The sequence below is a fragment of the Danio aesculapii genome, chromosome 9, assembly GCF_903798145.1.
Source record: "Danio aesculapii chromosome 9, fDanAes4.1, whole genome shotgun sequence".
Taxonomy (NCBI): domain Eukaryota; kingdom Metazoa; phylum Chordata; class Actinopteri; order Cypriniformes; family Danionidae; genus Danio; species Danio aesculapii.
Window position 1 is genome coordinate 4,245,211 of NC_079443.1, and position 16,978 is coordinate 4,262,188.

The 16,978-nt window shown below is 36.1% G+C and overlaps 1 protein-coding gene across 1 annotated transcript in view; it reads right to left on the reverse strand.

Annotated features, from left to right (window-relative positions):
• Nucleotides 1-16,978, reverse strand: part of myo3b (myosin IIIB) — a 186,209-nt gene that overhangs the window by 165,552 nt on the left and 3,679 nt on the right. The window contains exons 3-9 of the mRNA XM_056464721.1: nt 11,712-11,796; nt 11,286-11,402; nt 9,222-9,326; nt 5,391-5,474; nt 4,071-4,273; nt 2,289-2,387; nt 2,075-2,189 (exon numbers count right to left, since the gene is read on the reverse strand). Of these exons, the coding sequence (XP_056320696.1) occupies nt 2,075-2,189; nt 2,289-2,387; nt 4,071-4,273; nt 5,391-5,474; nt 9,222-9,326; nt 11,286-11,402; nt 11,712-11,796 (808 nt within the window). The remainder of the gene's footprint in view (nt 1-2,074; nt 2,190-2,288; nt 2,388-4,070; nt 4,274-5,390; nt 5,475-9,221; nt 9,327-11,285; nt 11,403-11,711; nt 11,797-16,978) is intronic.

The following is a 16,978-nucleotide window of genomic DNA, read 5'->3' on the forward strand; positions in this document are numbered from 1 at the left end:
AATGATTGAGTTCTGACAAAATGTATTCTTGAATGGATAGTTTAACCAAAACTAAATTAAAATCCCATTATCATTCCAAACCTGTATGACTTTTTTTTCCCAGGCTCATTGTGTACCTTTACAGACGTTTCTGGAGACCGCGAAATACGTCCCGGCGGCACGTTTTTCTGCAGTTTTTGTTTTCACGAATCCACTGTGTACGATTTTGGAATCTCAAATTTCCCTCGCGAGTGCTATTCGTGTCTGCTGTTCTAGCGTAAACCCACCAGAGACGCTGTCGACTCACTTTTTGACAGACTTTTTGACAGACTTTCTGAACGAACGATCTGCTGACTCAACCTCCCCCTTCCCTAAACCCAACCAATTTTATCAATTGACCCACCCACCCCCTTCCCTAAACCCAATCAACACGTTTCAAAAGCAATACAAAATACAAAAGTCCTCGACTGATTTTTTTTTTTACCACATTTTCAGATTTGACCACATTCTCACCCTGCTATTTACTTGTTTGCTTTATATTTTGGATTCTGTTTTTGTTTTACTTGCTTTCTGGAACTGCTCTTCACTGGACTCGAACCCCTTCATTGTGGTCAACTCCTCTCTGCATCTCAAGTCCACCGACATACATGACGCGCTAACAGGACAAACTGGTTGCAGCCGGAATGCCGTCCATACAGAGTAAGCGGTCAGCTGGTAAGCGCGAAAATGAACACTGCCCAGTAGTGTCTAAAAAAAATTAAATGCAGCCATACGTACCTCTGGCTACGTAATTCGCGATCTCCAGAAACATCTGTAGGTCTACGTTTTCAGAATGAGCCTGTGTTGTTTTTTTCTCTTCTGCGATATTTATTTATTTATTTATTTATTTATTTATTTATTTATTTATTTATTTATTTATTTATTTATTTATTTATTTTTGCGCATTTAAACAACCTTGGTCTTATTGACTTCACTGAAAAAAATGCTGGGTTCCACACAATTCCTTCATGTTTTCCCAAAACAAATTGATTAAGATAACTAAATTTATTTATTTATTTATTTATTTATTTATTTTTACAAATTTAAGTAGATTGAACAAAAAGCAATTAAGTTGCCCCGAGAAAACTTAAGAATTGTGTTGTTTCAGCTCATTTTAAATACAGTTTGAACAAGCAGCAAAAGTTATTTTTGAGTGTTTTATTTAATAAAAACACTAAGGCTGCGTCCAAAATTGCATACTTCCATCCTATATGATGTTTTGTAAACAAATTTCGGGAGGAGCACGTGCAGAAGTTTCAGTATCAAATACGGCATTGACAATTATTCTATTATCCAATCAGTTCTTGACCAAACCCCTATATATACCAAAGCTGTCTTACCTGCAGCATCTCACGACTTTAGCATCCCTCCACCACCCCAACACCTCACCTCTTAAGCATTACAATCCCGGGGGGAGCATTCTGGGGCCGGGCTAGATACTTCGCTCGAATCCCAGTTCCTCTCTGTTTCCTGATAAGGGGAATAACTCGAGTTGGGTGTCTCCCCGAGCTCAGAGCCCTCTCCCCGGACAGCACGCCAAATACGCTTTATTCTGAAACTATTGCAAGTGTGAACTCGTGAAATAGTACGCTAAAAACAGTATGCTAGCCGAGTAGTATGTCCGAATTCATAGAATTCTAAAAAAATGACCTACTACTTCCGGCTAGATTCTGAAGAATGCATCCGATGGACGCTACACCAGCCCATGATACACCGCAAGAGAATTTATGAATGGGAGTGAAGCGAAGCAACAGACACGGGTAGGTCACGTGATGATAAAAAGGTGGATGTAGTACGTCCGGGTTCCATTCATACTATTTAGAACGTACTTTTCTAATGGTCAAGAAGTACGTTTAAATTCAAATGCAGTACCTACTGAGTAGTAGGCGATTTCGGAGGCAGCCCTATGCATTGTTTTCTTTTGAAGATTTTCTACTGAAGAAAAAGACTGATACAGGACTGGAATGATATGAGGCTAAATAAATTCTGAAGAGTTTGTTTAAAACTAATTATTAATTGCCTGTTTATAAATGACAAATCAGATTTCCATCTGTACCTCCTCAGTAAATCCTATGATGCGGAAACAGTCCTGAATGGCGTCAAACTGCTCCTTGTACAGTTTGCTGGAGATGATGTCCTGCATTACTTTACCATTTACACAGTCAATGTATCTGGAAAAAAGTTGCATGAACAGTAGCATGAATCTCTTTCTTTGGTGATGCTGTACATACTGCTTTCCGAGTCACTATAACCAATGTAAATGTGTGTACCTGGGGGCAGTTTTGTTGGGTAGCTTGTATTTCCTGAGGTTGTCTTGATGGTAAAGACCAGCATAGATATAGTAAAATATGTGGAAGTTTTTCTCACCCCTGCAAAAGAAAATAAATAGCTGTAAATAAAACACTGTTACTAGTAAGCTGTATATACCACAATTATTAAGAAAATTAGCTATGTTCATGATTATAAAAAATTAAATAAGTCAACTTAACTGTTCCGAGTTACAACAGATTTGCATTTTTAAAGTAAAGTCAACCTGTTTTAGGTAAAGTAACTAGTATCTTTTTACAGTGTACTACATGTAAAACAAATTGAAGTACAAAAGTGTCAAACAGTTAAAAGTCAACATGACAGAAATCTTAATGTGAATGACTGAGCACATTATAATTTCAAAGAAAAAAAAATATTGGCTCTTACCAAGCATTCTTATTTCTTAAAGGTGCCATATAATAAAATTGAGTTCAAACACCAATGTGTCCTCATTGTCATGAAAATTACGTACGTTTGCGTAAAATCTCGGTGAAAACACCCCAATCAGAATAAAATACAGACTATAATGTTACACTTAGGATCGTTAATATGCACGCTCTAGGCTGCCGTTTTAATTGGCCGCAACATTTCCTAGAGAGATTACAAAAATGATCACTATTTCCCTTTATTTTTAATGTATCTAAGCTTATGTTAAACTTTCTATGTATGTGGGACTCTTATTTTGAAAATGGGAGAAGCAGGGAGACTAAAGCCCACTGAGCAACGTCTTTACCTTGTTTTCTATACATTACTAATTGATATGGCTATTGAATTGCTGCGCCGATGTGTGTACACTCTTAGAAAACAATGTTTAAACATTTAAAAGATGTGGTACGGAGTTTTAAATGCAAAATATGGGATATAGGAATTACAAATGTATTTAGCGACACCTCGAAGAGTCATAAGGTCTGTTTAACTGTATCTTTTTTTTATTTAACCTGTATATTGTGGAATTTGTCACATATTTTTGTAATGAGGCAACAAACATGTAAATTGCTTAATATAAGTGTTTAATGTATAGTTATGCATGGTGTCATATCACTCAGCTCTTACTGGGATTTCTTTGGAGTGAGCTCATAAATATTAAAGACCCTGCCAAATATGATCCAACCTGAACTTTTTGTTTTGGGGGTAATACCTGTGTTTTAACAATGACCATATAAAACCATTTCTGGAGATTTTCATTAACTACATACCTACTATGTAGATAAAACAGAACAATTTAACTAATTGAATCAATGCACTCCATGGCACCTTTAAAGGGGACCTATTATGCCCCTTTTTACAAGGTGTAAAATAAGTCTCCAATGTCCTTTAAAGTGTGTCTGTAAAGTTTCAGCTCAAAATACCACACAAATAATGTTTTATAACTCCCCTTTTAGACTTCGATCGGGAATTGTGTCATTTTGGTGACTGTCACTTTAAATTCAAATGAGATTGTTCTCCTAGGCCTACTTTGAAAAAAGGGAGGAGCTAAAAATGCCTATGTGTCAGCATAGCAGCAGATTCAAAAGGCTGTTTCTCACTCTGGGCTGTCTATGCTAATGAGGGAGAGATCATCACTAATGGGCGGGGCTTTGGTTTTTGTGTAATATGTGCCCTTTAACTAAAATCATCTCTAAAAAAATACTTTTCATCATCCCATCCATGTTTAAAATCCAGACCGACCCTACTTGTTTTTAATTGCTAATCTCACGTTTCACTCAGAAATATGTCACAGTACAGTAGACAAAGCGTTTTCTCACGTGGCCTGTTTGATGACTCGTGATTTTTCCAGAAGATACTCTGAGATTTTGGCACCCATCACTGCTCCTGTAGGAGTGAACTTCATCTCCAGATACTTTCCGAAGCGGCTGGAGTTATCGTTAATAGCCGTGCATGCGTTACCAAATGCCTCCACCAGGGGATTCACTTGAAGAATCTTCTCGCGGAGTGTACGATTGTTAGCCTTGAAAAAGAGAACAGCAGATGCCGTTTGAAGAGCGTGGCCTAGATTTGTAATCTGCCATAGTTGAGGATCAGTTAATGAAATATTATGACGGCAATTTGAATCTTTTTGATTTAGTGGCTAATTTGTATAATTTCATATGATCTCATTCATACAATTTAGTACGATTTGCACATCCTCTAATGATGGTTGGGTTTAGGGGTGGAGTTTGGTGCCACGCCTCCTTTTAAAGATCATTGATTTTCGGACGACAGAACTGGTACAAATTTAGACAAACTAGCCACTAAACTGATAGAAAGTAAAATAGTTACATTTCCTCGTGAGATCAGGCTGGAATATGTCTATAATTTATGAAATATAATGAAACAAGCTCAAGCTGAAAACGTAGCCCTGTATACATTTCTGTAGATTGCGAATTATGTAGCCAGAGGAACGTATGCGTGCATTTCGTCTTTAAAACGAAAGCAACGGGCCGGTATGATGCCGTTCCTTTTCGTGCTTATCAGTTGACCGCGCACCTCCGTATGGACAGCTTTTCCACTGTTACCAGTGTCTCACAACGTAAGCTGGAGGACTTGTGATGTGGCACAGAGTTGACATCGGTGATGAGGTTCGAGTCTGGCGAAGAACGGTTCCAGAAAGCAGGTAAGAAAAAGCCCAAAATAAATAAACAAGCATAGAATTTCCAATTGATTGCTTTTCAAAACAGGAGGAGGCCGGGTCAATCGATGCTTTAGAAAAAACTGTTGGTTGGGTTTAGGGAAAGTGGTGGGCGCTGGTCAATCGGTGCTTTTGAAAACAGTGTCGGTTCGGTTAAGGGTAGGAGTACAGTTGATCAGTCGATTAGTCTGTCAATCATTCAGTCGACAGTGGCGACAGTGGATTTACGTGAGAAGAGCAGGCTCGAATGGCACTCGCGAGAGATATTTGAGATCTCAAAAAGCGTACACAGCGGCCTCTGGTGGATTCGCAAAGCAAAAACTGAAGAAAAATAAACTTCTAGGGCATATTTGTCGCTCTCCAGAAATGTATACAGGGGTACATTTTCAGAATGAGCCTAGGTTGGAAAATGAATAATGATTATGAATGTATGAGTGTATTAAAAAGAGTACTCAACCTTGCCCAGAAAGGTGAGATGCTGGACAATGAGGTGGGCACTCTCCGTTTTCCCAGCTCCACTTTCTCCACTGATGATTATACACTACACAGACATAAACCAAGAAAACATTCATTAAAGAACACGACCACAGGCCTGTTGCACAAAGCCAGTTCAGATAAGTTTACATTCATTATCTTACATTTACATTTATTGATTTAGCAGATGCTTTCATCCAAAGCGACTTACAAGGGATGATAAAAGAAACACTTCAAATACTCATAGAGCGGCAGTACATACTTGATTTTTTTTTTTGTCAGAACATACGGAGAAGATAGAGAGTGCCCGAAAGGTGGTTTTGCTATCTTTTATTTTTATCCTTAATCTTTTGGTCTTTACTTTCAAACTCTCTATTTCACTTCAAATGAACGCCCTTTATACTAAAAACATTGAGACAAAATGAAAATATTTTGCTGATAATAAGTTATCTTATTATATGAATATATTTAAATAGTTTTAAAATGTACATTTAAAGATTAACATAATGCATATGTAAATTTGTTTCAATTTATAGCTCTTTTGAGCTCGAACCTACATTAACAAAATGTTTTTTATGCGTGCATTCACATCTGTAGTTCGCTTCATTTGGTCCGAACCAAGGGCAATAAGTGAAGTTTCATAAACTAATTTCGAGAGGAGCACGTGATATGATTGAGCACGTCTGGCCACTCATCTGTAATCAGTAATAATCCAATCAGAGTGATCCTAGTTTACTATAAATGGATCATTTTCTCCCTATTGTTTCTATCTTCGTTTGGAAGAATCCCCCCTTCCACCCCATCTCCTCCTTTTCCCCCCTTTTCTAAAGGGGAAGCTCTCGAGACCTACCTGATCTCGGATCTCCTGATATGCTTATCAACCGGGCGGGAACCCTGGGCTCAAATATCTCTGAGCTCAGGGTTCTCTCCCGGGACAGCATGCCAAACCTGCTTTATACGCCAAGCATATCTTAGTGTGAACTCTTGAAATGATACATTGTAGCATTTTCTGCCGTCTTTGGGTCATTTTCACACCACACTGCTGGCTTTGGTCCGAACCAGATGAAAAGAACCAAAATGCAGTCATGTGACAAAATCCACATCTCTCATTGGCCAGATGTTATCGAACATATTTCCTAAACTGCTTATCGATTGGTCAGAATTCACGTGCGGGAAAATGCCAATGGAACTCTCGCAAGTAGACAAACCGGCAGACACAAAATGGCGCATTTTACCATGGAGCTACGACTGCGCTGACTGATTGTATCCCTGCTCATAGTATACTATACAGTTTGTATACATCACTTTAGACAAACTATACATTTCGAGAATGAAGTGCGGCTGCTGCTGGAAAACAATGTTTTAATGAATCGCACGTCACTTCAGGAGGAGGCGTGAATTAATTTAGCTAAACTGCGACTAAATATCTTGTTTTCCCTTAATAATAAAAACCTTCATTTTTCAAAACTGCATAATGTGTTTACTAACATTATCTTTGACTAATATTTAAATGTGTTTGATGATCTGAAACATTAAAGTGTGACAAACATGCAACCAAAAATAAGAAATAAGTAAGGGCAGTGCTTCCCAAACATAGACCTTACTTGGGCAGCCCGCCCAGGTATATTAATGGCCGCCCAAGTATATTTGGTGGTGACACATGAATAACACTATTATTATCATCCTTTAACACTTTTTTTGTATCCGTCCAAGAAAGCCGAACATTCGCGATCAATTAACCAGTGGAAAATTTTCTCTCGCTCCGCACGTTTCCTACTTCTGGTTCTGTGTGCGCAAGAAGCGTCGACACTCACATAATCTCACGTGCTCTGCAGACCCACAGAGTCCGACACAGAGTCCAAAATGCGTCCGACCATAGTTTCTGAATCTCCTAAAATATCCGGGATTCGGGTTTTACTTTCGATTTCTAAAGTTACCGTTATTTGTATGCATTTTTGCATTACCTTTTCGCAGCTGACTGTGCGCGCAATAACATTCAATGATCAGTCGTTTAATAAACGACTGCGATAAACTTTAGAGAACAAACTATACTGGATGCAAAATGAACTAATTTGCCTTATTTAAATAATCTACACTTTTTATTCTAGTAAATACTATAATTTTGAGCAAGGATGTCTATATTTATTGATTTTCCTGTCATTTTTTTCTTATTTGCTGTATATTTTATTCATTTAATGATGTTAATATATTACATACTTTACTACATATCTAAAATGCTTTGGCAATACTGTAAATGTCATGCCAATAGAGCTACTTTAGAGAGAGAGAGATCAGCTTTACCTGTCAGTGAGTGAGCATGGCTCCTAAATAGTATAAAAGTAAGAGAAATAGTGGATTTCTTCTATTTTAACAGCCTTTTTTTTAATAAATTTAACTGATCATACTAAAAAGGTGCAACAGGTGTCATAATAAATAAAAATATAGTTAAAAATCACATTATTTTTTGGTTTGTCACACGTAGTTGACCATTTATGTGCTGTGGGTAAAAGGAATGTTTCAATCAGGCTACCACCGCAAGTGTATTTCAAACCTGTGGGAAGCACTGAAGGGGCAAAGACTTTTTCACGCCACTCTATGTCTATTTGATTAAAAAAAAAAACTGTATAGACCGTAATTCGTTTGAATTTACTATTTAGAATCGCCCCTTTTCTATTTTTAGTTACTTTATTACAGTGTACACTATTACACTATTGATGTAACTATACTGAGTAATATTAATGTGTTACATGTACTTATGTAATATATGGTTGGGGTTAGCATGTGGGTTAGGTTTAGGGTTAGTTGCGATGTAATTATGCATTGTAATTACTATAGTAAGTGAATGAAACATGTGTAACTTTGTCAAATTAAAGCGTTACCCTGTTTTCATATATTTTCAAGCTGATTTCTTAGCAGCAACATGATCCTTTACATTTCTGTGTCATCCTTAAACTACTAATGATGTCATTCAAGTTTGGGGTCAAAAAGTGTATTAATTGTTTTGTTTTTTCAAGTAAGAATCTCTTTACTGTTACAAAAAAATAAATCATTTTGATTATACAGTTAAACTACGATTACACTTTATTTTAAGGTGACATAGTTACAGTGTAACTGAGTAATATGAATTAATTACATGTACTTACTAAATGGTTGGAGTTAGAATGTGGGTTAGGTTTAGTTTAGGTTCATGTATTATGCATAATTGATTGTAAATACTATAGTAAGTACATGGAACTGGTTACACATTTCTTTAAATATATAAATTATGTTTTTTATATTGTAAGATGCATTCTGAGGGGTCGGGTTTGACTGCCTGTGTATAGGAGACAGTATCGTTTCTAAGTGCTAGGCACATCAGGTCTGACTGCCTGTGTGTGAAATACAGTTTAACGTCTCCAAAGTAATGCATAAGGTCCTGGCACGGCTGTGTCTTTTGTCTGACAAATGGCTGGGTGATACTATCAGGCAAGACCGTGTAAACAAGATTTCTTTACTAAACCTATAATGGCAGTTTTAGATTCTACTAATTAGAGTGTCCACCTAATTGTGTATTTAATTGAATGCCAGGCCGCAGTAGTCGAGATGTTTCGATGAACGACACAGCGACCGCAAGTTCTCATTAAAGGATCCTGCATTGAAGATACCCAAAATTTCTCCTGGTTTGTCTCTTCTTTAATTTACAACAGAACGTGAAACTATATCACATTAGATTAAACCGTTACAGTAATTACAAAAAGACAATAATGTTAAAAAAATCATGCATATAGACCGTCAACTCATTTTAATATAGTTTTAGAGCGCCAGTAAGAAGCACCTGATCTTTGCAGAGGGTCACCATGCTCTGATAGGCTGCATCAGCGGTGGCAAAGATGTGTGGAGGGTTGGTGGAGCGTTTCATCCCATGATAGAGCTTGGAGAACTGACAAAACAAAAGGACTTCAAGCTTTATATCAAAAAATACAACATCAAGCACTGCTCAAAGTGTGCATTTCAACATGTTTAAAGTTCACCGAAAGTTGCCGAGACTTTTATTTCATGCGCATCTTTTCTTATCGAATAAAAAGTTTATCCTGCTCAGTTATGTGCATACGTTTTTTATGCGCATTTTCAAAATTGATGTGCATCTTGCTGTTTCCATCGAACGTTTTTTTTTGTTACGCATCTCCAAAATGCACATAAAAACAGGTGGATGGAAACGTAGATATTATTATTCTTTAGGTGAACAATTAGTTAATCCACTGAAAAATGGTTTGTTTTGGTAATCTTTAATCAAAGTTTGACCATTTGCTCCTGTTGGAGTGGCAGTGCTTCTCTGTTGACTGTAGTTTTTGACTAGTCCGATCTCACGAGGAAACGTAACAATGTTATTTATTGTCAGAATACTGTTCTATCCTAGCTCACAGCGGGTTGTGTGGTGTAGGACCAGCGGGGTTACATTGGTGCTGTGACCCGGATGGGAGTGAGGTTTAAGGGGGGTGAGTGTAACGAAGGCCAGCTAGTGAAGTGCTGTGCAGGTAAACCTCACTCCTCTGAGCCCAAAAAGGTGCTCTAGCGACAGACGCCCAAGGCCATGGTCTTTAGCCTCCTTATTAAAGCATCCGACTATCATGCGTAGAGTTGCTATGTCAATCCCAGCTCAGAGTAGGTTAGGTGGTGTGGGAACAGCATGGTTGTCACAACACTTAGACAGAGAGGATCCAATTGCAAGTCTTTAATTGCTGAATGTAACAAAGAGAGTCACAGGCCACAACCAAAACATAAAAGGACAGCGAAAGAGACTAGGGAACAACAGACGGGAACAAGAACAAACAACGGACTCATAACCAGAACAAACCACAGGGGAATTATATAGACAGCCAAATGAGGTTCAGCTGGAGGATGATAAGTCAGCTGATGACATCAGCTGATTCCATAGCACGCTGTCAACACAAGAAGGTAAACAAACACACACCTCGCACATGACAACACACATGGCATGACACATAACATACAGGAGGAACACACAGATCCATAAACCGTGACAATGGTTACATTGGTGCCGTGACCCTGATGGGAGTGAGGTTAAGGGGGGTTAGTGTAACGATGGCCAGCTAGTGAAGTGCTGTGCAGGTAAACCTCACTCCTCTGAACCCTAAAAGGCGCTCTAGCAACAGACGTCAGAGGCCATGGTCTTTAGCCTGCTTATTATAGCAACTGACTATCATTTATAGAGTTGCTGGTTCTATCCCAGCTCTGAGCAGGTTGGGTGGTGTAGGAACAGCGCTGTTACATTAGTGCCGTGACCCTGACGGGAGTGAGGTTTAGGGGGGTTAGTGTAACGATGGCCAGCTAGTGAAGTGCTGTGCAGGTAAACCTCACGCCTCTGAACCCTAAAAGGCGCTCTTTTTGCTGGTTCTATCCCAGCTCAGAGTAGGTTAGGTGGTGTAGGAACAGCACGGTTACATTGGGCAGGCGGCAGAGGTTACATGTACAGTATCTCACCTGTGGAGAGGAGATGCTGAGGTTCTGGAAAGGGTCATGGTCTTTAGCCTCCTTATTTGAGCAACCGACTCCCATGCGGAGAGTCGCCAGTTCTATCCAAGCTCTGAGTAGGTTGAGTGGTATAAGAACAGTGCTGTTACATTAGTGCCGTGACCCTGACGGGAGTGAGGTTTAGGGGGGTTAGTGTAACGATGGCCAGCTAGTGAAGTGCTGTGCAGATAAACCTCACTCCACTGACCCCAAAAAGCCCCCAAAAGGTTTTTAGCCTTCTTATTAGAGCAACCAACTATCATTTATAGAGTTGCTGGTTCTAGCCCAGCTCGGAGTAGGTTAGGTGGTGTAGGAACAGCACGGTTACATTGAAAAGGCGGCAGGGGTTACATGTACAGTATCTCACCTGTGGAGAGTAGATGCTAAGATTCTGGAAAGGGTTCAAGGCGATCAGAATATCTCCAACATATGTGTAGATCTGCAGATCCTGATATCGCTTCTGAAGGTGTGCGATGATCGTTTCCTACAAAAGAGAAATTCTGGAGATGTTTTTTTTTTGTTTCAATATATTCGCTGATTACACATAATCTGAGCAATTCAATAGCTTGTAATTTCCTAATATTTTAGAGATCATTTGAAAATGCAATCACAAATCATTCGATTTTCTGTATTTCATGTAAATTATTCAATTTGAGGCATTTGTAATGAAGGTAAAGAAAATAAGGTCAATTTTTACTTTACATCTACAACTAAGAAATAAAAAGTCAAATAAAAGGAATTCAAATTGACTCATTGAAAAAAAATTTAATGAAAAAGTTAATCCTTTAAATACCTCGTCTAAAAGCTCCAGGTTGACAAGATCATCATCCGGGCAGCTCTCAATGATCAGTGTTTTCCGAGTATTGATTCGCTCATGCCTGCAATGACAATCCAGCAGTGTTACAGCCTTAAAAACACTAAATACAACACAGACATATTTAAATACAAACAAATATTTTATTTCTCTTTTAGGGAACAGAAAATGAAATACTGTATAAGCAATTTTCTGCAGTTGTTAGTTGGTTGTTTACTGACCCAAACTTTCTGATACTCCAGGATTCACTTATTTAATATACATTGTCATTCAACAGTCTGGGCTTTGAAAATTTTCAGCATCATAACTCATCATAACCTATTTAGATTTGCTGACTTTGGAAAAAAACAATAGACTAGTTAATACAATTCAATTCAATTATTCATTCATTTATTTTCAACCGCTTTTCCGAGGCCGGTTCACGGGGGCAGCAGTCTTAGGAAAGAACTCCAGACTTCCCTCTCCCCAGACACTTCATCCAGCTCCTCCGGGAGGATCCCGAGACCAGCCGAGAGACATAGTCCCTCCAGCGTGTTCTGTGTCTTCCCTGAGGCCTCCTCCCGGTGGGACATGCCTGGAACACCTCCCTAGATCCAGGAGGCATCTGAAACAGATGTCCGAGCCACCTCAGCTGATTCTCTTGATGTGGAGGAGTAGCGGCTCTACTCTGAGCACCTCCCGGGTGACAGAATTCCTCACCCTATCTATAAGGGTGCGCCCTGCCACCCTGCGAAGGAAACTCATTTCGGCTGATTGTATCCGTTAATTAAAGTAAAGTAAAGTAAAGTAAATTACATTACATTACATTACATTACATTACATTTAATTAAATTTAATTAAATCTAATTTAATTTAATTTAATTTAATTTAATTTAATTTAAAATAAAATAAAATAAAATAAAATAAAATAAAATAAAATAAAATAAAATAAAATAAAATTTAATTTAATTTAATTTAATTTAATTTAATTTAATTTAATTTAATTTAATTTAATAAATAAAATAAAATAAAATAAAATAAAATAAAATTAAATTAAATTAAATTAAATTAAATTAAATTAAATTAAATTAAATTAAATTAAATCCAGTACTGCTGTAACATAAAAAACTGTGGTAAATAAAATAAAAAATAATTAAAAATTGTGGTAAATATTATAAAATAAACTTTATAAAAAAAATCAACTAAAAAAAAAAAAACTAAAATAAAACTAAATAAAATTTGTAAATTAAAATTTGTAAAAATAAAAAGCAAATTGTGGTAAATAAAATAAAATAAAATAAAATAAAATAAAATAAAATAAAATAAAATAAAATAAAATAAAATAAAATAAAATAAAATAAAATAAAATTCAGTACTGCTGTAACATAAAAAAAACTGTGGTAAATAAAATAAAAAAATAAAAAAATTGTGGTAAATATTATAAATAAACTTTAAAAAAAAACTACAAAAAAAAACTAAAATAAAACTAAATAAAATTTGTAAATTTAAAATTTGTAAAAATAATATAAAAAGCAAATTGTGGTAAATAAAATAAAATAAAATAAAATAAAATAAAATAAAATAAAATAAAATAAAATAAAATAAAATAAAATAAAATAAAATAAAATAAAATAAAATAAAATAAAATAAAATAAAATAAAATAAAATAACAATCCTCCAGCTATTACTCCAGTACTGTCGTAACATTTAAAAAATAAAACATGAATTAAAAAAATTTTAATGAATTTTTAAAAATTGTGGTAAATGAAATAAAATAAAATGAATTTTAAAAAATAGGAATAAACCTAAATAAACCTTTTAAAAATTTTAATTAAAATTCCCCAGCCATTATTGCAGTACTGCAGCAACATAAAAAATTATGATGAATAAAATAAAATAAAAACATTTTGTCGAAAATAAAATAAAATAAAATAAAATAAAATAAAATAAAATAAAATAAAATAAAATAAAATAAAATAAAATAAAATAAAATAAAATAAAATAAAAAAATATGAATAAAAAATCTTTTTTTAAAACTGTGGTAAATGAAATAAAATAAAATGTATTTTAAAAAATAAGAATAATCCTAAATAAACCTTTTAAAAATTTAAATTCCCCAGCCATTATTGCAGTACTGCAGCAACATAAAAAAATTATGATGAAATAAAATAAAATAAAATTCCTTCAGTCATAGCTGTAGTAACATTAAAAAAATAATAAATAATAAAGTAAATAAAGTAAAAACATTTTTGTGGTAAATAAAATAAAATAACATAAAAATAAAACAAAACAAAAAAATCCTCCTCCATCCATTAGTGCAGTATGGGAGTCTGCTGCAGGTCTGTCCTCTGGGCTGAGAGCTATTATACCATGTAGTGAATGCACTTCATCAGGGTTTGACTCTCTTTTGTATTTCTGACCTTTCGCAGCTGCTCTATTCACAGCTCTTAAACCTCATGGAGCCCCAGGGACACGACAGCGTTCACACACGACACACTGCGAGAAAAAGCAGCACGTGTGTGGCTCTGATTCAGCCTGTAATCACTTCACTCATATTCGCCATCAGTGACTAAACAGAGAGAGAACAGCCAAGCTCATAATCTTATTACCTCTCTCTCACTGTCACTATCAGGAGAGCAGATTAAACCTGGCCTGGGGAATCAGGGGCTACAATCAGGCATCCCAACGACTGTTTATTCACAATCACAGAATGTACGTGACAACCCACTTTTTCTCAGAACAATTTCAATTATTATTTTTAATAGAAACTCAAGAACAAGAGTAGTGAATGTGGATATCATGTGGATATGCAAGAAATATCCAGTTTGATTATTTCAAAGCAGATGCTCCTCATGTATTGGTGAATCAGAGAGATGTTAAAGGGTCAAGAGTACTTATCGAACACTTTAGTAGTAAGAAAAATGAGACATTACTTTAGGAGATGAATCAATACCTATGAAAATTTGAAGATGAGGATCCATTTCATTTATTTTGTCATCTGGGAAACAAATACGTTTCTTCTGTAGCTTCTAAAGAGCACTAACAAATAAAAACAGGTAAAACAAGGTAAAAGTAAAACAAGAAAAATATATCAAACTCTCTTTACTCTATTCAATATACTGTACACTCACCGGCCACTTTATTACCTGTCCAACTGCTTGTTAACGCAAATTTCTAATCAGCCAATCAGATGGCAGCAACTCAATGCATTTAGGCATGTAGACATGCTCAAGATGATCTGCTGCAGATCAAATCGAGCATCAGAATGGAGAGGAAAGGGGATTTAAGTGACTTTGAATGTGGCATGGTTGTTGGTGCCAGACAGGCTGGTTTGAGTATTTCAGAAACTGCTGATCTACTGGGATTTTCACACACAACCATCTCTAGGGTTTACAGAGAATGGTCTGAAAAAGAGAAGATATCCAGTGAGCGGCAGTTCTGTGAGCGCAAATGCCTTGTTGATGCCAGAGGTCAGAGGAGAATGGCCAGACTGGTCCAAGCTGATAGAAAGGCAACAGTAACTTAAATAACCACTCGTTACAACCGAGGTCTGCAGAAGAGCATCTCTGAATGCACAACACGTCCAACCTTGAGGCGGATGGGCTACAGCAGCAGAAGACCACACCGGGTGCCACTCCTGTCAGCTAAGAACATGGAACTGAGGCTACAACTTGCACAGGCTCACCAAAACTGGACAGTAGAAGATTGGAAAACCGTTGCCTGGTCTGATGAGTCTCAATTTCTGCTGTGACATTTGAATGGTCGGGTCAAAATTTGGCGTCAACAACATGAAAGCATGGATCCATCCTGCCTTATATCAACGGTTCTGGCTGGTGGTGGTGGTGGTGTAATGTGTAGGGGATATTTTCTTGTCATTCTTTGAGCTCATTAGTACCAGTTGAGCATTGTGTCAACGCCACAGCCTACCTGAGTATTGTTGCTGACCATGTCCATCCCTTTATGACCACAGTGTACTCATCTTCTGATGGCTACTTCCACCAGGATAACACGCCATGTCATAAAGCGTGAATAATCTCAGACTGGTTCCCTGAACATGACAATGAGTTCAATGTACTTAAATGGCCTCCACAGTCACCAGAGCTCAATCCAATAGAGCACCGTTGGGATGTGGTGGAACAGGAGATTCACATCATGGATGTGCAGCCGACAAATCTGCAGCAATTGCGTGATGCTATCATGTCAATATGGAACAATATCTCTGAGGAATATTTCCAGTACCTTGTTGAATCTATGCCAAGAAGGATTACCGCAATTCTGAAGGCAAAAGAGGATCCAAACTGGTACTAAGATGTACCTCCATTTAAATGGGTATAAAATATGAAGATAAAATGAAATGATTTTTGTGTGTTTGAAAGTGGAGGGTTGGTTGTTTATTTTGATATTTAATATGGTCATAGCCAAAAATATTTTGAGGTCTGTCAATTTTAGGAGAAAAATCATCAAAAACGTCGACTGGAAAAGAGTTAATTATTATTTTCAATGATTGAACATTGTTTATTTACACTCACTTCCATATTTTCTCACAGTTGGTAAACTTGAGTTCAAAAGAATGACATTTTAAACAATCAAACAGCAATTTTCTGCATTTTGACAATGATGTTTAAATGCTACCAAAAACAGTTGAAGTATGACAAATATGTGTTTTAGAATAACAGAATAATTATATATATATATTTAACATTATGTAAAAAAAAAAATTATAATTCCTGTAACATATACACTGCAGAAAAATGCCTTTTTTTGCTCTTTATAGTCCAAATATCTTAAAATTCTTAAGCCAAGAAGTTTATTTTTTTGCTTTTCAAAAATAAAAAGATAAAATTAAGTATGTTTTTTTATTAAGACAATCAACATAATCAGATTATTTAGCTTGTTTTAAAGAAAAAACTCTTAATCTTGACTCTTTATTTCTAAAAACAAATCACCGTTTTTACTTATCAAGAAAATGCTTCTTGATTTAGGAATTTTTTCATATGTTGACTAGTAACAAGACCAGTAATCCAAGTAAAACATTTTGCAGTGTATTTGTCTGCTTAGTTCTTTAACAGAAGAAACATTGTTGAATGTTACCTGTGTCACAGTTTAATAGAAGATTTAGTGTGTTTATTTACTGATGAACTTTGCTAGTGTTATGAATGAACAGATTTGATACATATATTAAAGGTTTTGATTGTTTTACAGTGCTTTGAATGTCAAATTAATGTTGGTAATACTGCAAAAAAAAATCTTACTTATATTTTTAGATT